This window comes from Lampris incognitus, chromosome 11, assembly GCF_029633865.1.
Source record: "Lampris incognitus isolate fLamInc1 chromosome 11, fLamInc1.hap2, whole genome shotgun sequence".
Lineage (NCBI taxonomy): Eukaryota > Metazoa > Chordata > Actinopteri > Lampriformes > Lampridae > Lampris > Lampris incognitus.
The window spans coordinates 27,805,106-27,825,473 of record NC_079221.1 but is presented as its reverse complement, the minus strand read 5'-3'; the positions used below and the strand labels follow the sequence as shown (position 1 = coordinate 27,825,473).

Genomic DNA, 20,368 nt, shown 5'->3' with positions numbered 1-20,368 from the left:
GGTTCAGATTTGTGGATGACACCTGGGTTAAAATTAAATCTCGGGATGTACGACATTTCACCGACCACATTAACTCTGTGGACAATCACATCAAATTCACCAGGAAGGATGTGAAAAATGACAGGTTAGCCTTCTTAGACTGTGAAATTGCAATTGGGGGTCATTTGACTCTTGATGTTTACCATAATCCAACATATACTGATCAGTACTCAAGGTTTGAGTCTCATCATCCACTGTAGCACAAACTAGGAGTCATCAGGACACTGTACCACGGAGTTGACAACCTCCCCACTGACGCAGCAGCTGGGGAAGGGGGGAAATCCCTCATTAAACAGGCCCTGGTTAAGTGTGCTTATCCCTAACTGGGCATTTATCAAAGCCAGGAAGATGTCCAAACAGTGCACCAGCCAACTGAAGAGAGGATAAGGACAACAGCTGTCCAAGTCTAAACCTAAACCAATGGTGATTCCGTATGTGGCGGGAGTGTTGGAAAAGTTTAGACACGCATCTCAGTTGCTTTCAAACCCCAAAACACGCTGCACCAGAAAATGGTCAACCCCAAGGATCGGGTCCCCCAGCACAAACAGAGCAATATATTGAACACTGTTAAGTGCCAGGCGGATTGCTGTGACTTTTGTACATCAGTGAAACCAAACAGATGCTGGCCAAGAGGATGGCACAACACAGAACCTGTCAGTCCAGGACTCCGCAGTCTACACCCATCTACAGACCAGTGGCCGTTCTTTCAAGGGAGAGGATGTGCACATCCTTGATAGGGAGGAGCGCTGGTTTGAATGGGGCGTCAAAGAGGCCACCTATGTAAAGAGGGAACGATGATCACTGAACCAAGGGGGGCCTAAGAGTACATCTGTTGCAATTTTACAATGCTGTGATTGCAACTACTCCCCAATCCTCTGTGAATAGTACACATGGCCATTGTAATTCTAATTAATGGTCACCCTTATTTGCATATGAAACTGATAGTTGTTTTCGGTCGTTATGCCATTGTATTGTTTATAAGGGTGGGGATAGGATACCTGCAGTCAGCTGAGACTGAAGACATCAGTTAGATGAGTGATGAAACTTTTCTCCCAATAAATGTGTCCAAATGAACTGATTTAAGTTTCTGTGACTTCCTTACCTGGATTATTGAGCATGCATCATAGCCTTTGTACTAACTGGTATAATGTATTATATAGAAATTGTCATTGTTAGTACTATATATCATAGGTATTGTATTGATTCATGTGAAATTCATTGAAACGTAAGTATGAAGACTATTAATTTATGTTTTATGTAGTATTTACCCATTTTGGCATCTTATTTACATTAGATTTCTTTATACCAGCACCATAGTAGATAGTAAGGCCATAGTAAATTAAAGTCTCACTTTATATTTGTATTTGTAACAATTTCTGAAAGTTCTTGGCTTTATTTCTAAGGTGATGCTGGTCTCTCTTTGTGCTGGGGGTGTGGGGCTCAACCTGATTGGAGGGAACCACCTCTTTCTCATTGACATGCACTGGTGAGACATATGCACATACAAACTGACAGACTTGAAAAGACACGCAGACAAAAGGCTCTATGTATTCGTTATCAAATTTCCTCAAATCAGTTTAAGCATTTTCTAACACACATCACTCAGCATATCCTCCTTAACTCCAGATTTGTGATATTCTGCTTTTATGTGTTTTACTGTCCAAAAATTCCACAAATTGGAAATTATAGGGCCCCATCAAGCAGACAAGCTTCAGCACAGAAAAACACAAAGTGAACATGTCAGAGTCAAAGCAGACAGAGGGGGGGGGGGGGATTCAAGCAAAAAAAAGAAAAAAGTAAAACGCAAAGTTGAAAAAAGTGGCGTTAAGACTGTTTTGGACCCTGAATCACCTCTGTCCTTCATAGGAACCCAGCCCTGGAGGACCAGGCCTGTGATCGCATCTACCGAGTAGGACAACGCAAAGACGTCACTATCCACAGGTAAAAACTAAAGATTCACCATGAGAATCCCCTGAAGAGAAGAGAATTATGTAGGACTAACTTTGAATTGATGCAGCATCCTTTATGTTTTATATATATATATATATTCTTGTCACACATATACATCTTATATATTTCCATCTCATTTCTTACAATAGGTGCTGTTTTATTTTCTTATTTTGCTTTTTTTTTTTTTTATTCTATTCCTGATTTTGTTTTTCTTTATGCATCACACTTCATGACATAAATGAGGTTATCATTGACTTTATGCATGCTCAGTAATCCAGTTCAGAAAATCACAGAAAGTTGAAACAGTTCATCTGGACACATTAGAGAGAAACGTTTCATCACTCATCTAAGTGACCTCTTCAGTTTCAACTGACAGCAGGTATCCCCACCCTTATAAACAATAAAGATGCATAATGACCGAAAACAACGATTGGTTTCATATGCAAATTGTAAGATGGTGACAGATGTACTCTTAAGACTCCCCTGGGTTCAGGGATGGTCGTTCCCTCTTCACACAGATGGCCTCTTTGACTCCCCATTCAAACCAGTGTTCCTCCCTATCAAGGATGTGCACATCCTCATCCTTGAAAGTGTGGCCACTGGCCTGTAGATGGGTGTAGACTGCAGAGTTCTGGCCTGATGCGTTAGCTGTCCTGTGTTGTGCCATCCTCTTGGCCAGCTTCTGTTTGGTTTTCCCGATGCAGTCACAGCAGTCCTCCTGGCACTTAACAGCATACACTATATTGTTCTATTTGTGCTGGGGGACCTGATCCTTGGAGTGAACCAATTTCTGGCACAGCGTGTTTTGGGATTTGGTCTCAGTTGCTTTTTGTGTGCGTGTGTGCGTGTGTGCATGTCATCTGTGGGCAGGTTTGTGTGCGAGGGCACTGTGGAAGAAAAGATTTCCACCCTGCAGAAGAAGAAGAAGGAGCTGGCCCAGAAAGTTCTCTCCGGAACCGGAGCTTCCTTCACTAAGCTCTCCCTGGCTGACCTCAGAATCATCTTCGGTGTTTGACGATACTTGGGTATTTTACCCTGCACGAAAAAACAACCTTGCTATGCTTAGCTGTTGCTCTATCCAGTTATTGATCACTGGAAGAATTAATTAAAATGTTTTTTGAGAGAAACCCCTTATTTGAGACAAACAAGCTTTGTTTGGTTATGTGCTGATTTTATCTCTTAAGTGAGAAAACAATGCTTGAAAATATTTGTGTGTATTTATGTATGTACGTGTACTTAAAATATTTGTGTGTATTATGTATGTACGTATATATACCAAGTATATGTATACGCACACTTAAGAACTTTCTGCTACTGTCTAGTTGGTCTTTGATAAGATTAGGCAGGCAGTTACCCTCCTACACAGGATTTCATTTAACCTGCGTTTTCATGTAATTTATGAACAATATAACAGACACATTGGCCTAGCCGTCACTGACAGACGATGTTGTAAGGGCTCATGATGTATTACAGCACTGCCCTTGTTGCCTTTTGTCTGCTTAGTGCAAAAATATACAACAGGGATTGTGGAGCACAGCAACAGACATTAGGTATATACGTACACATATCACAAACTGGATTATTTTTTTATGGCCTGGCGGCCTGTCCAGGGTGTCTCTCCACCTGCTGCCCAATGAATGCTGGGATAGGCTGCAGCATCCCCGCGACCCTGAGAGCAGGATAAGCAGTTTGGATAATGGATGGATGGATGGCTGGGTTAACATAATCAAGTTTTAATCTTTCTTTATACATTGTGCATTTGTTAGATTGTATTTCAGTTTCCGCCTATTTCTCCCCCCTAAAAGCAAAAGAATCCCTTGTATTGCTTTAGTCAGTTAGAAATAATTAGAATATTTTCTTATTTAAGCCACTTTTTATCTTTAAATATTTTTTGGGAACTTTATTAACGATCAGACGATAGTGATTATTCAAAAAAAAGGGGGGGGGGTATTTGTTATTACATCGATTTCATAGAGTAATAAAACATTTCAATTTCTTTTCTACATGCATTTGGAGCCCTCTGTCACAAATCCTGGCATTAATGGTTCATAAAGGACTTGAGGCACTTGTATTTTTGGACATATTTGTGGCCCCTGTTGGACCTCGTGGGAAAGTTTCTTAATTGTGTTTTAACAAGCCTTAGCAAAGTACATCTGTAAGCCTATTTGTTGATGTATAGATGGAAAGGTTTTTTTTGACTAAACCTAAAAATATTTTCATTTTCAATGCCAGTGCCTGCCATGCATACGCCCGATAAGTTGATAAATTTATTCAACATCTCAAATACGGGCGTTAATAAAAATGCTGCTGAGGAAGCTGCACCTTGCATTTGTAATTTTTTTTTAATTGGGTTTTGCTGGATTATACAACATTTGTGTCGAGAACAAATACATTAGCCTTTTATAATGTCTATGCATAATCAATAATCCGGGTAAGAAAATCGCAAAAATACGAATCAGTTCATCTGGACACAACATTTATTGAGAGGAAACGTTTCATCATTCATCTAAGTGACCTCTTCAGTCTCAACTGACTGCGGGTAAACCCCACCCCAGCATGCGTCAAGACACTTACAACCAATACAGAGGCATAACGACCAAACCGACGATCAGATTCATATGCAAAATTTTGTTTTCGGTCGTTAAGCCACTGTATTGTAGCGAATTCGGGGGGCAGCCGGGACGCGAACCCGTCTCCGACCCGTTAGCAAAGGGCAAGCGAGTCTATTTATCCATGCACGTTACACTACCCCCCTCCTTCGAGAAGCGCGCCCCCGCGATTCAGCATATCAACTCCCTCGCGCCTCTGGGCGCACGCGCTTCCGATGGCCTCACGGTCTCACCATCCCACTTCTGACATCAATGTTGCGAATTCGGAGGGGGGGGGGCAGCCCGGGAAGCGCCGCAGCCAGGACGCGAACCCAGACCTTCTGCACCACGGGCGCCAACGTTAACCAGTCGACTAAAGGGTCCGACCCGTTAGCCAAGGGCTAGCGAGTCCAGGTAGGAAAATCAAAAGAAGGTTGAATCAATTCATCTGGATACAACGCTTACATTGATCTGTACGTTTGTCTATTGTTTATAAGGGTAGAGATACCGGCACGATGGCGCAGTGGTTAGCGCGGTCGCCTCACAGCAACAAGGTCCTGGGTTCGAGCGCCGGGGTGGTCCAACCTTGGGGGTCGTCCCGGGTTGTCCTCTGTGTGGAGTTTGCATGTTCTCCTCGTGTCTGCGTGGGTTTCTTCCGGGGGCTCCGGTTTCCTCCCACAGTAGGTCAGGTGAATCGGCTGCACTAAATTGTCTCTAGGTGTGTGTGTGTGTGTGTGTGAGAGAGAGAGAGAGAGAGAGAGAGAGAGAGAGAGAGAGAGAGAGAGAGAGAGAGAGAGAGAGAGAGAGAGAGAGAGAGAGAGAGAGAGAGAGAGAGAGAGAGAGAGAGAGAGAGAGAGAGAGAGAGAGAGAGAGAGAGAGAGAGATGGCCGGCCTGTCTAGGGTACCTGCCGCCTAATGACTGCTGGGATAGGTTCCAGCATCCCTGAGAGCAGGATAAGCGGTTCGGATGATGGAGATACCTGCAGTCAGTTGAGACTGAAGAGGTCCCTCAGATGAAACGTTTCTCTCATTAAACGTTGTGTCTAGTCGGAACTGGTTCAACTTTCTGTGCCTTTTTAGAACGTTCCATCAGAGAACAAAGACATTTAAAGCAGTGGGCACCGAACCCGCTAAACCCGGAACAATATCATACACACATACCAGCAGCAAAACAACAACGAAAACATAACGCTGGACAATTTTTTCAAAAGTTTTGCTTCCTGTAAAGAAATGACAGATTATGATAGGCAATGTCAAGCTAAACACATAAATAATTTCAGATTTGCTGCATCACGTAGGAATTTGGAGAAACATTAAAATAAACTTCTATTGAATTTAACATTTTGCATAACGATGCTGACACATTGTGTTTGTTTGACAGAGCTTAAAATGTTTTGCGGCTGATTTTCATTTGTACTCACCATCTGGTACCTCATGTCAGTAGTGTCCAACAATAGTCGGCCAGCATTGATGGAGTCCAGTTGCCTTGATACCTCTTTTCCATGGTCACAATGTCCTGGTGAAACCTTTCATCATGTTTGTCACTGACTGCACCAATATCAGCAGGGAAAAAGTCCAAGTGTGAATGCGGAAAATGAATTTTCAATGACATGTTGCACTTCTGTATGCTTTAAGCATGTTGTCAAGCAGCTCAATGTAGTTTGGTGCTCTATAGTTGCCAAGAACATTCTCAACAACATCCTTAAATGCCTTCCATGCTATTTTCTCTGGCCCCACTAGCAGATCTTCTAACTCCCTGTCATTGATGACCTGTCTGGTTTGAGGACCAACAAAATGTCTTCCTTAATCTTGGCATCAGTTGTTCTTGGAGACATCTGTCACAAATAGCGAAATCCATCACCTTCTTTGTTCATTGCTTTCACAAATATTTTCATCAATCTGAGTTTTATATGAAGAGGAGGTAGAAATATCTTTGTTGGGTTGACAAGTGGTTTATGCGCCACACTTTTCTGCCCAGGAACGAAATGCTTACAGAGCAGCCAGTTCTTTTTAATTTAATGTGACTCTTTAGCACGGCTATCCCATTCACAAAGGAAACGAGCTGCATTCCTGTGCCAATACTTTTAGATCACCACAGATGTTCCAGTCATAATTGTTGTACTGTATGTGTTTCAACTACAGTTCCATGTTATTGTAGGTTTCTTTCATGTGTAGCCAACAGTACTGTAATAGTACTATTGGCTAAAAACATAAAAATAGTAATGGTACCGGTACTTTCATGGCAAATGGGTACTGAAGGGTGGGCATTGTCATTGTGTAACAGGACAGCTTTCAGGCTTAACTTTGACGAATCTATAAAAAGATGCCATTAGGTATCACTTTATGCAGATGACCTGTTGTTATATATATCCAACCCAATAGAATCTATACCAAGACTATTACTTACCCTGGATAACTTTGGTCGCCTGTCAGGTTATAAGATAAACTATTCAAAAAGCATGCTGTTGGTAAATAAGGGTTTACCGCTTTAAGAGCAAGATCTGGGGTCGGACTCTGATTGGTTGGTAGGGAGGGGGAATGAGGAAGTTGTTGTTGTGTGGCGCGAACGGTATTGGGAGCTCCGCGCAAGTGAAAGGAAATATTATTACTGAGAACTGTGATATATTGGACCTATGTCAACGTTTTGTGCAGCTGTGAAGAAGGATTAAATGTGTTTCCAAAGAGAGAAGACTGTTTCAGTAGGCTATCTTATAAAGAATGACACACACACGAGTTGCTCAGTGCAGCCAAGTATATTCAAAGTGATGTAACATGTTCCTGAGCGCGGGTCATGTGTATCTAAGGTAAACTAGTGGATAGCCGATGGCATCGATCTATCTAGACCCGTAACATCCTCCTTTTCCAAGTATAAACACATACACATGAAGTTAGTGCAAAATAAAATTACTTTCATATACGAACAACCAATAACAGTGCAACAGCAGTAAATCTCTTCATATCCCATACCAGTGTAATAACCACAGTAGCGTATGATAACATTTCTCCTCTTTACCCCCTCTCTCCCACATAGCAACCATCAACATTATTCAGATTACATAGTGAGTTTCAGTGGAGGTTTAGACAGCCGTCCAACCCTTGTGTAAGTGTGTCCATCCGAACGCGGAGCGCCAACAGGAGTAGATGGCGCCTTGGGCATGGACCTGATGGGGCTCGGCTCGAACACAGCCTGAGGGGTCTCAATGACAGTTTCTGTAGCTGGATCCCCGTCCGGTGTGTGTGCCGCAGCGGGTTCAACAGGATCGTGCGCGGCTCGTGCAGCTGGCTCAGCCACTCTGAGATCGATCCTGTTACGACGGTACAGGGAGCCATCAATGTCCACAAGATAAGACCTCGGCGCAACCCTGCGGAGACAAGTTCCGACTCTCCAGCGGCCAGTGTTATCACCTGGCAGGGGCTTCATCCGTACGACTTCCCCAATTTCAAGTGCCGGCAATTCACGGGCAGATCTGTCATAGAAGGATTTGGCGAGTTGCTTCCTGTGGCGCAGCTTTTCAGTGACGCCCACGACAACAGCTGGTTCCAGGAGCTTGCTTGCCGCCGGGATGGACGTCTTCAACCGGCGGGACATGAGGCGTTGTGCTGGGCTGCTGCCCATGTTTTCCGTAGGTGTATTCCTCCAGTGAAGCACGGCTTTCCAGGGGTCTTCACCATCATGCGCGACCTTACGCAGAAGATTTTTTACAATCTTCACGGCCGACTCGGCCTTGCCATTCGCTTTCGGGTGTCTGGGAGAGGAGGTCACGTGCTCAAATTCCCACTCAGAAGCGAACCGTGTGAACTGAGCTGTGAACTGAGGGCCGTTGTCTGTAATAACCTTCTCTGGCTGACCATGTCGGGCGAACTGTGCCTTACATCGCTTGATGACTGTCTCTGCAGACATGTCGGGTAGAAGCTCAATCTCCCAAAAATCGGAATAGTGGTCGACTATTAGGAGATAGTCTTTCTGTCTGAAGCTGAATAGGTCCATGCTCAAGACCTGCCATGGCCTGGTTGGTACTTCGTGAGAGAGCATGGTCTCCTTTTGCTGATTGTGGGCGTACACATTGCAGGTCGAGCAGCTGCTTACAAAGTCCTTTATCTCTGACTGCATGTTGGGCCAGTACAATGTCTCTTGAGCGTGTCGGTAGCATGCATCACCCCCTATGTGACTTGAATGTATGCGCGTCAACATTTCTGGGCGGAGTGACTTTGGGATGATGACTTTTTGCCCCCGGAACAGAACTCCGTTCTGCACACTGATTTCATCCCTGAAGGGCCAGTACTCCCTAGCGATGAGGGGCGCTTCCTCCTTTACATCTGGCCAGCCCACGAGAACAGTGTTCTTCAGTGCCTGTAAGCATTCATCTCTGTCGGTGTGTCGTCTGATCTGTTCCAGCCGCTGGTTAGTCACATTCAGGTACTCTGCCTGGTTCACGTGCTGTATGTCTTCCTGCTCTTGTTGCAGAGAGCAGATAGCGTGTCGCTGATATGCAGTCCCTCTGCCGGAGCATCCAGCCGTAGCTCTGCTGAGCGTGTCGCTTATGAACATCTCTGGGCCTGGTTTGTAGATTACCCTCAGGTCGTAGTTCTGCAGAGTCATGAGCATGCTCTGGAGTCTCTTGGGCGCATTGAGAAGTGGCTTGCTGAAAATAGAGATCAGAGGCTTATGGTCCGTCTCTGCTGTGATTGGGTCGCGGCCATATAGGTAATGGTGAAACCTCTGGCAGGCGAAGACGATACTGAGACACTCCTTCTCAATTTGTGCATAGTTTTTTTCGGTGGGGGTAAGAGCCCTCGAGGCAAATGCAATGGGCTGACCTTCCTGCATGAGACAACAACCGAGACCGCTCTGGCTGGCGTCGCTCTGGATTGCGATTGGCTTAGTTACATCATAGTAGCGCAGGACGGGCATGGCTGTGGCCAGCGCCTTAAGCTCATGAACCGCCGCCTCGTGCTTAGGCAGCCAGTGCCAGGGTGTGTCCTTGTCCAACAGGCGTCGCAACGGCTCGCAGACAGTAGATAGATGAGGCATGAACTTGGCTAAATAGTTAGCGAAGCCAATGAGACGCTGCACGCCCTTGGCATCTGTTGGGTTCGGCATGTCAATAATGGCTCTCACCTTCTCTGGATCGGGCTTCAGTCCAGCAGATGAGAGAATGTGGCCATGAAACTGCACCTCATCCACCTTGAACTGCAACTTCTTCAGGCCGAGGCGAAGCTTGACCTCGCGGCAGCGTTCCATCAACGCCGCAAGCTTGACGTCGTGGTCGTCCCCAGCCTCCTTGTCTGTGTCCCCGCAGCCGACGACCAGGATATCGTCTGCAATGGGCTCAACGCCCTTCAGACCGGCGAGGAGCTCGTGCTGCTTGCGCTGATATACCTCGGGCGCCACCGATACTCCAAATGGTAGCTTGAGCCACCGCTTCCTCCCCCAGGGGGTCCAGAACGTGGTCATGAGGCTACTCTCATAGTCCAGTTTGCATTGCAGGAATGCATCCCGAGCGTCCACTAACGTGAAGACTCTGGCCTTGGGCAATTTATACAAAATGTCCTCCAAGGTAGGCATGATGTAGTGAGAGCGCTTTAGGGCTTTGTTCAATGGTTTAGGGTCAATGCATATTCTCAGCTTCTCCGGTTTTTTAACAATCACCATGTTGCTGATCCAATCTGTAGGATCTGTGATAGGCGCAAGGTGGCCGTCAGCCTCGTACTTGTCCAGCTGGGCTTTGACTGCTGCTTTCATTGCGATTGGGACATTGCGAGGGGCACTCTGTACTGCAGCAACACTAGGATCAAGGTCAAAATGGACCTCCCCAGGCACGGATTCCACAGGGGAGTTGAACACGTCACTGTATCTGTTGATAAGCTGTTCTTTAGTTAGGGCTCCTGGTTGTGTGTGTTCCATTTTGAGCACCTCCTCTGGAATTGTGAAATGCATGAGCCCTAAGCGTTCACAGGTGGAGCCTGACAGAAGAGGATGTTGGCTGGTCCTCACTATTTCGAATGAGAGCTTGTGTGTTTGGCCTCTCACAGTACAGTCAGTCTCAAAGGTGCCCATAGAGCTCAGTGTTTCCCCCGAATACAGCTTCAGTCTGGTGTCACTCGGGCGGAGAGGTGTGTTTGGGGCCAGTCTTTTCTTGTCTTGAAAGCCCATACATTGCAGGTGGCTCCAGAGTCCAGTTGACATTGTTGTGGCTTGTCGTGGAGTTTCAGAGTCACAAACCACTTCTTTCCTTTGGTGTGCACTGCGCCGATTGACTCAAACATGTACAGATCATCTGCATCATTACTATGCTCTGGGGGTTCTTCTGTGTATTCCACACAGTTTACCTTGCCCTCAGCATGCCCCTTTTTGCTCTTTAAGCACACTTTAGAAAAGTGATTAAGTGTCCCACATGACCTACATTGTTTCCCGAAGGCCGGGCAATGCTCTCTGCCCCTTGAATGCGAGCTGCCACAATATTTGCAATTGCCTGCATCTCCTGCTGTTCTGGGTGGATTGCTCTGTTTCCATTGGTTTTGTCTGGGTTGCCTAGCAACGGCATGCACTGCCTCCGGCTGCGGTGTTGTTGCAAACTCCATTGCTCTCATACGGATGTCAGTTTGCTCTGCTGCGCGACACATGTCAATAGCTGTGACCATGTTCAAATCCTTCTCTCTCAACAGCCTGCGCCTAACGGCCTCGCTTGCAACACCCAGGACTATCTTATCACGGATCATTTCATCTTTCAACTGTCCATACTCAAAGGTTGCTGCCCTCTCTCTCAGTCTCGTCACAAAGGTATCAAACGATTCTCCTTCCTCCTGCTTGCAACTCCCGAAAATGTACCTCTCGTATATTGTGTTTTTTGCTGGCTTGAAGTATTTCCCCAACTCTCTCAGTATGGCGTCAGGATCCCCTTGATCATCTTCTGAGAGGTTCAGATTGTGGCGGTAAATATGCCTGCATTCACTTCCCATCACACTTCTTAGAGTAGCCGCTTGTATTTTCTTGTCCTTGCCAAGTATGCCCGTGACGAGGACGTAGTCTTCATATTCGGCTCGAAAAATGTCCCAATTGACACTCCAATCGCCTGTGAAGCTCATCGGGGACGGTGGTGGAATATTCACGTTAGCTGCCATTGTATGTGATGCTATCGGCGCCGGTAATGCTAGCGTTAGCTCCTCTGTGACAACGTCTTCAGCAGAAGTACTTTGCTCTGAATCGGAATCCTCCGACATGTGACCTACTCAGGCCTACAAACTTAAACATGCGAGCTAGTAAAATAAGAAATAAGTTCTCCGACTTCTGGCACCATGTTTCAGTAGGCTATCTTATAAAGAATGACACACACACGAGTTGCTCAGTGCAGCCAAGTATATTCAAAGTGATGTAACATGTTCCTGAGCGCGGGTCATGTGTATCTAAGGTAAACTAGTGGATAGCCGATGGCATCGATCTATCTAGACCCGTAACAAAGACGGTGTCCTCGCCATTTTCAGATGAAGTGAACTATTGTACTGTGTTGGGTTGTACTCCGGAGTTTAGCTAGCTAGCACCAGGCAGTGACGGACAGCGCCAGCGAACTTCGGCCCTGGATCCGAAATAAATTCGGTTCCCCTGTATCTTCCAGCGAAGGTAGTCAGAAGACGGAGACAGGAAAAGTAACACTGGGGGCTCTTGTCCGGGATTAATTCGGTCTGCATCGGCGAGTGAACTCTAAGGAAAATATATGGTATTTCTGAAGAAGACAGCTAATCACAAAATGGCGGCAGCCCGCGGGAGCAATGTGACTGAAAGGGAAAGTAATTATCAGGAGACTAACTCGAATCCATTCATGGATCATAATGGTCAGCAGACCAATCATTTCATGCCAGACTATACACTACCAGTTTCAAGCACAAATCCATTTCTGACATGGGATGGGATGGTCAGGGACAGTGGAACTGACGTGCAGGATAGTTATAGCCATATCTATCCAGAAGAAAATGAACTGGTGTCAGGGGGCCAACCCAATGCCTGGGTATATCCCCAAACTGTAGCTTTTGTGGCAACACCCAGCAACAACCCGTTTGTGTCTGAACAGCCCGTGGGATATGCTGAAAGCACACCAATGCATCATATTCCATTTACTTCATGTCCTGAGCTCTCTCCCCAGCCATTCACCCCAGGGATGCCCGTTGGGAGTAACCGTCGTGTGAATGTGCAACCGACAGATTTTGACGCAACACCACCGTATGAACATGAGCACTCTCCACCTAGGTATGGCAGGTCCCGCATACGCCACACAGGTGTGCACCGTGACCCCTCCCCAGAAAGTGAGGATGACTTGGACAGACGTGAGCGCGTCCCCACACTGCGGCCTGGCCAATATGATGGTACCACCGCATGGAGAGAGTTCATGTACCGTTTTAAGAGCTGTGCTATAGCTAACCATTGGTCAGAAACCACCAAGGCTGTCCAGCTGAAATTCTGTCTAGTAGGTGCTGCTGGTGCCGTGGTCCACCAGAACCCCCGGTCTGCTAGATGGGATTACAGCCGTACTGTGGAGGAGCTGGAGGCCGCCTATGGTCCCACATCAGAACATGCTGCTGCAGTGGGCATCGAGTTGAGGCAACGGGTCCATAAACCAGGTGAGGCCCTACATGCTTTGAGAGATGACATATATGAAAAGGTATCAATCGTGTATGCTAACAGAACGGAGCAAGAACAAGATGCCATTGCGGTAGAAGTGTTCATAAATGCTATGGGGGACGCTGGCATTGTACAAAAGCTGTTAGAAGAGCGGCCCAGTACTCTGGCCCAGGCATATGAAATTGCCCATCGGTATGCAACCACGAAAAGAGCAGCAGAGAATGTAACCCAGCTCATGCTAACAGGGACCCGTAATATGACCGAGCAGAGGCCTAGAACAGCTACAGTGCGTGAATATGAGGAGGAAGAGCTTAAGAGCAGCGTGGCCGTCATAGTCACACCTGATGAGAGGCCTAAACCCTCCAATTCTCGTTCTCAGCCAGACAAAAGGGTGGTCGTAAAAGTATCAACTGGGAAGAAATCCGCTTCCATAATTGTTCCGGCATAGGGCATATGAAATGAAGCTGCCCCTCACCAAGACAGCCAAATATGGTTCAAACAGCCCCGGTGCCCCAGGCCACAAGGAACTTACACTCATCCAATGTGTTGCATCTTAGAGCTCAGGGCCAAGAGATGGGCATTCATGTACTAATCCATAACCTTGAGATGTGTGCTCTTTTAGATACTGGTGCAAGGAGAAATGTTCTTCCTGAGCGTCATTACAATGCTCTCGACCCTGAGATCCGACCCCCGCTTGAACCATCGATCGTGCAGTCGCTGCAGGGCATTGGACCGGAGAAAGTTCCAGTACTTGGTGAAGCCCACCTGCCCATCCAAGTTGCTAATCGAACAGTGAGCGTCAGCTTCATTGTCGCTGATGTAGCTGACACAGAGGCCATCCTCGGTAGCCCATTCCTAGAGCGGGCACGCGCACGTTTGGATTTTGGCCAACGTAAGATTGTGCTGTTCGGCGAGCAGGTAGCCTACTTCGACCCCAACAATCAACCCAGGGTGCATGTCGCGAGGATAGCCCGCACTACTGTTTTGGAGCCTGAACAGGAGTACATAGTACCAGGAAACGTACATTTCCGCGGACATGTACAGGGAAGCGTGATGATGAGTCCCACCAAAGGCTTCGTGGAGAAGCACCACGTGCTGGTGGCACGGGCCCTGGTTGAGGCTGGGTCCATGAAGCACATCCCCATCAGAATGTACAACCCTGGGAACACTGCTGTCACCATAAGGAAGGGGGCGGTGGCAGGACTCCTTCAATCGGCAGAGGCAGTACAAAACCCTACCACTGACATCGAGCATGATCCACCCACTATGGAGCTTCCCAGGATACCTGACCATCTCCAAACCCTGTATGCTCAGAGTTCAAATGAGCTCAACCTTGAGGAGCGATGTCAGCTAGGTCAGCTGTTGCAGTGCTACGGGGATGTTTTCTCCAGAGGACCCACCGACTTCGGCCGTACCAGCTTGGTCCAACATGACATCGAAACCCGGCCTGGCGCTCTAGTGAAACAACAGCCCCGACGAATGGCCACAGAAAAACAACAAGATGCTGACCAGCAGATACAGCAAGGCCTCGAGGCTGGTTTCACACGCCACAACCGTTAGTAGTGCAAGACTACTTTAGTAAGTGGGTGGAGGCATATCCCTTGCCAGATCAGCAGGCTGTGACGGTGGCCGCGGTGTTTACCTCTGAGTGGGTGTGTTGGTATGGAGCGCCATACACCCTCCACAGCAACGAAGGCCCAAATTTTGAATCTGAGGTTTTTTCAGAAGATGTGTGGGACTCTTGGTATCGAGAAGACCCGTACCACACCCTTCAGGCCACAGTCTGATGGCCAGGTTGAACGGTTTAATGCCACGCTTCAAAAGATCTTGGCCACCACAGCAGAGCGTTGCCATTGGGGCTGGGACCTCATGCTTCCCTATGCGGTCATGGCCTACAGAGCGACACAACACAGCTCGACTGGGTTCACTCCTAACATGATGCTGTGTGGAAAGGAAGTGACGGAACCCATTGACCTCGTCGCCGGCCTGCCTCCAGACTCGGACAGTGCAGAGGACGCTCCGCAGTATGTCACTCAGCTTCGCCAGCGACTACAACTCTCTCATCAGATCGCTAGGGAGGCCCTCGGTCAAGCTGTCACACGGGCGAAGAAACAGTACGACAAGGCTATCTGCCACACCGCATACAGCATAGGTGATGCTGTCTGGTATCTGGTTAAAGGGAAGCAAAGAGTTCAAAACAAAGTGAGGAAGTTCCTGCCTTCATATGATGGGCCATACTTCATTGTGGGACAACTGGATGACCTGGTGTGTCGCATTCAGAAAGGGCACAGGACAAAGGCAACGGTGGAACACCACGACAAGTTGAAACGCTTCAGGTCCCGCACTCCGATGGATAACAGCTGGGCCTTCAAACACGCACAAGTCTGGAACCCAGTTGAGGTCCCTCCTCCTGACATGGACACTGACATCGTCGACTCTGACCCAGGGTTGTCCAGCCTGTTCTCTGACGCAGCGGGTGGAGAGCCTGACAGCCAGCAACTAACCGAACTGGTCGTTGATGATCTTTCCAGTCCGGCCCCTCCTTCACCAGCTTCTCTCCACATGGATGTGCTCCCCCCAAGCAGTGGGGAAGTTCATGCCAGTGGGGGTAGTGCATTGCCGCGGAGTCAAGAAGGGACTGTTTCAGATTGTGGGTTGAGACAAACACCTACGAGGCCTAACAGGAGTAGGAGGGCTCCTAACAAATATGGAGAGTGGGTGGCTCATTGAACTGAATTGTTGAGAAAAAAAGAAATCAGTGTTGCTTGCACGCACACAAGGGGAAAAAATGCTTGCGATGACTTGTCATCATTTTGTTGTGCGTGTTTGCACTGTTGTTCAGTTATTATTGACGTTCTATTTAGGAGGAAACGTAAACAGTTGAGTATTAATACCTGGTGAAAAATGTTGTGAGTTGAAAGGTGAAACAGAAATGTTGGTCAGATATTTGCACTTATAATTCCGGTTAGAATTGAGAAGTGTCTTATTTTTTGGTGTTTCTGTTGAATGCCAGGATAGTTGAGTTATATAGTATGCAATGACCTGTTTGTGATCACATTAGGTGTGATCTGTTTCATTGGTTGACTAACATGCCTCCCTTACAGAGTACCCAAAGAATCAGTACAGAGAAAGCAAATGCACTACCCACCACCACTAACAGACTTACACCCAAAGGGAGATGCACAGGGATGCAGAACGATTCCTATGGCCTAATGGACTGTTCAAATGGACTGTTACTCCGTCTACCTCTCTGCATGGTACCTTGGAAGAGACAAAAAGGGGAAACAAGGACAATTGAAGTGTATCTATATGGCTCTGTGATCTGTCTAAGAAATGTATGATAGATAACTGTATCTGTGTTGGAGTGGAATTATGTGTAATGCCATCCATAGTGGGGGTAGTGTTGGTAAATAAGGGTTTACCGCTTTAAGAGCAAGATCTGGGGTCGGACTCTGATTGGTTGGTAGGGAGGGGGGAATGAGGAAGTTGTTGTTGTGTGGCGCGAACGGTATTGGGAGCTCCGCGCAAGTGAAAGAACATATTATTACTAAGAACTGTGATATATTGGACCTATGTCAACGTTTTGTGCAGCTGTGAAGAAGGATTAAATGTGTTTCCAAAGAGAGAAGATGGTGTCCTCGCCATTTTCAGACGAAGTGAACTATTGTACTGTGTTGGGTTGTACTCCGGAGTTTAGCTAGCTAGCACCAGGCAGTGACGGACAGCGCCAGCGAACTTCGGCCCTGGATCCGAAATAAATTCGGTTCCCCTGTAGCTTCCGGCGAAGGTAGTCAGAAGACGGAGACAGGAAAAGTAACAATGCTTTTTCCGATTAACCACACTGATAGAGACTACTCTAGCTTTCCATTTAAACTTGAACATGACGTATTTACATATTTAGGAATCAAAGTCACCCATACAATGGGGAGGTTATATAACCATAACTTCAAGACACTAATAGAACGAACAAAACAAGTTTTTAAAAAGGGGTCAATGCTACCAACTCCATTAGCGGGCCGCATTAATATAGTTAAAATGACAGTCTTACCCAGATTTCTTTATCTTTTTCAAATGATTCCCATATTCATACAAGACAACTTTTCAACAATTAGATAGATTAATTTCATCATTCATCTGGAACAATTCAAACCCCAGGACGAAGAAAATATACTTGGAGGTCCCTAAGGAGACAGGGGGATTAGGCTTGCCTAACTTTATTTGTTACTACTGGGCTGCGAACATTGTAAAACTTTTACACTGGACATTTACATATAAGAATCAACAGGGTACAGATTGGGTTCACATGGAACTCTTATCCAATCCTTTACCGATGTTCACCTCTCTACTACCACATAATCGTAACATACAAATAACAAATCCGGTGGTTAAAGCTTCACTTAGGATATGGCTACAGTTTAGGAGGCATTTTGGATTAAAGCATGCTAGCGGTCTTTTTCCAGTAGCAAATAATCAATTCTTCTCGTCATCTTTGTTAGATAACACATTTCAACACTGGCATAGAAATGGACTGGTGTTTTTCTGTGATCTATTTAAAGATGGAACATTCACCTCATTTGAAACACTTACCAAAGACCATAACATACCCAGATCCCATTTTTTTAGATACCTTCAAATCCGTAGTTTTGCCAAGAAAGTGTTACCCTAATTTCCGTATCTGCCACCCAGAAGCCAATTAGATGTTATTCTAGAGATGGATCCCTTTGGGAAAAAACGGGTCTCTATAATTTACACACTGATACAGGGAACAGATATCCTGGGACAAAACAAAAACTGCACGGGAGAGAGATTTAGGTGTAGAGCTTTCTGAAGAGGCATGGCGGGACAGCTTAACTCGTATACATACGTCCTCATTGTATATACGACATGGGTTAATTCAGTTTAAGGTGCTTCACCGTCTTCACTACTCGGGGGACAAGCTTGCCAGAATCTTTCCCACCACAGACCCTGGCTGTCCGAGGTGCAGCCATAGTCCAGCCTCGGTGGGACACATGTTCTGGGCATGCCCCTCCCTCAACAGTTATTGGGGACAGATATTTAATGTATTCTCACATATCTGTAAACAGACCATAACCCCTGATTTTCACACAGCCATCTTTGGCATACCGCCCCCTAACTGTAAGGTCACAACTTTGCAGCTCATTACTAGCATGTAGACTTATCCTATTTAACTGGAAGTCGAATAAAGCTCCATAATTTTTTGCAGTGGTTGAGGGAGGTGCTGTCCTTTCTACCTTTAGAAAAGCTCCGATATAAAATATGTAAAACCCGCAAAAACTTTACTTTGACCTGGAGTCCTTTCATAGACTTTATTGAAGGTTTTCCCTTTTATTGAATGTACTTTTTATTTACCTGGTTGTAACGACAATACAACCAGGTAATACAACTTTATATCGTCTTCAAAAATATGGTTATTATGTGGAATTGGAATAAGAAATCCCTGCATAGTCCTTTTTTTCTTTTTCTTTTTTTCTTTTTTGAGCGTTGGGGGGGGGGGGAGGATTCCTACACGTTTCTTTTCGTTGTTGTTGTTGTTCGTGTGTCTTGTATACCTGTTCCAAAAAAATTTGAAAATTGGAAAATAAAGTTTTAAAAAAAGGAAAAGATGCCATTGTTGTGGATCAGGCACACAATCCAAAGCCATGAACAATCCATCAATGTCATTGCAGAAACAGAGGTTTCCAGGCTGTGCAAAGAAGTTTGTCAAATGTTCTTGACGGTTCCAGAAGATAGACATTTTTGTATCTGGTGGCAGCAAACCCCCATCCTTGCAATCTTGAACCAAGTAGTTCTGCTTTAGGTTTTGACAAATCTAAATCCCTGACGAGGTCATTCAATTCTGGCTGTGTTATCAGATGAAGATAACCAGGCATAAAGGGTTCAATATCTGGATCAGTGTTGTCATCATGTGGCACTGGTCTCATGGCTGAAGGCAGATTGGGATATTCAACAGATTTCATGTTTTTAGTAAGGAAGCCAGATACATCGGTCAGACAGAAGTAACAGTCCATCACGCGATCCTTCTGTTGTCGCCATATCATTGGGACTGCAAATGGCATTGATGTCCGAGTACCTCTGAGCCAAGCTACTTATGTGTTCATTTTGTGTACTTACTTTGTAGTACCTTCAATTTTATAACTGCAGTGTTTACTGTGTTTGTATATTTCAGTTTCACCTTTTGGCAAGTAAACATCATAAACTTCACTCCGTCTCCTGAAATGATTGATTGCCGAAGAGTTTAGCTGACTGGATAGTTGGATTATTAATCAGATCCTCCGAGACCAGTACAACTCTTTTCTTCATCTTGAGTGGAGTTTAGCTTTGTGCTTAGTCTGCGGTTCTTACGCCCTCACGAGAACACTAAAGGGAGAGTTGCGTCAGGAAGGGCATCCGGCGTAAAGTCTTCGCCAAATCAAATGTGCGGATCATAAATAAGATTTCCATACCAAATCGGCCGAGGCAAGAGTTAAAGGGAAGGTTTACAAGATGGTTGTGAGACCAGCTATGTTATATGGTTTGGAGACAGTGGCACTGATGAAAAGACAGGAGGCGGAGCTGGAAGTGGCAGAGTTGAAGATGATAAGATTTTCATTGGGAGTGACGAAGAAGGACAGGATTAGGAACGATTATATTAGAGGGACCGCTGAAGTTGGACGGTTTGGAGACAAAGCAAGAGAGGCAAGATTGAGATGGCTTGGACATGTGTGGAGGAGAGATGCTGGGTATATTGGGAGAAGGACGCTGAATATGGAGCTGTCAGGGAAGAGGAAAAGAAAGCAAAAGAGGAGGTTTATGGATGTGGTGAGGGAAGACATGCAGGTGGCTGGTGTGACAGAGGAAGAGGCAGAGGACAGAAAGAAATGGAAACGGATGATCCGCTGTGGCGACCCCTAACGGGAGCAGTCGAAAGTATTAGTAGAAATCATCGAGCTTGAATCAATCCTGGAATGTGACCATTAAATCAGTCCCAACTAAAACAACACGGTGGCCCAGTGGTTAGCACTGTTGCCTCACAGCAAGAAGGTCCTGGGTTCGAACCCCAGGCTGTCCCAGGTCCTTTCTGTGTGGAGTTTGCATGTTCTCCCTGTGTCTGCGTGGGTTTTCTCCAGGTGCCCGTTTCCTCCCACCATCAAAGATGCATGTTAGGGTTGATACTCCT

At 46.1% G+C, this 20,368-nt stretch overlaps 1 protein-coding gene across 1 annotated transcript in view; it reads left to right on the top strand.

Moving 5' to 3' along the window:
- The window catches only part of ttf2 (transcription termination factor, RNA polymerase II), a 52,348-nt gene extending 49,299 nt beyond the window's left edge, over window positions 1-3,049 (top strand). Inside the window, exons 21-23 of the mRNA XM_056288886.1 lie at window positions 1,443-1,525; window positions 1,906-1,980; window positions 2,860-3,049. Coding sequence (XP_056144861.1) covers window positions 1,443-1,525; window positions 1,906-1,980; window positions 2,860-3,004 — 303 coding nt within the window. The 3' untranslated portion in view covers window positions 3,005-3,049. The remainder of the gene's footprint in view (window positions 1-1,442; window positions 1,526-1,905; window positions 1,981-2,859) is intronic.
- The last annotated feature ends 17,319 nt before the right edge of the window (window positions 3,050-20,368 follow it).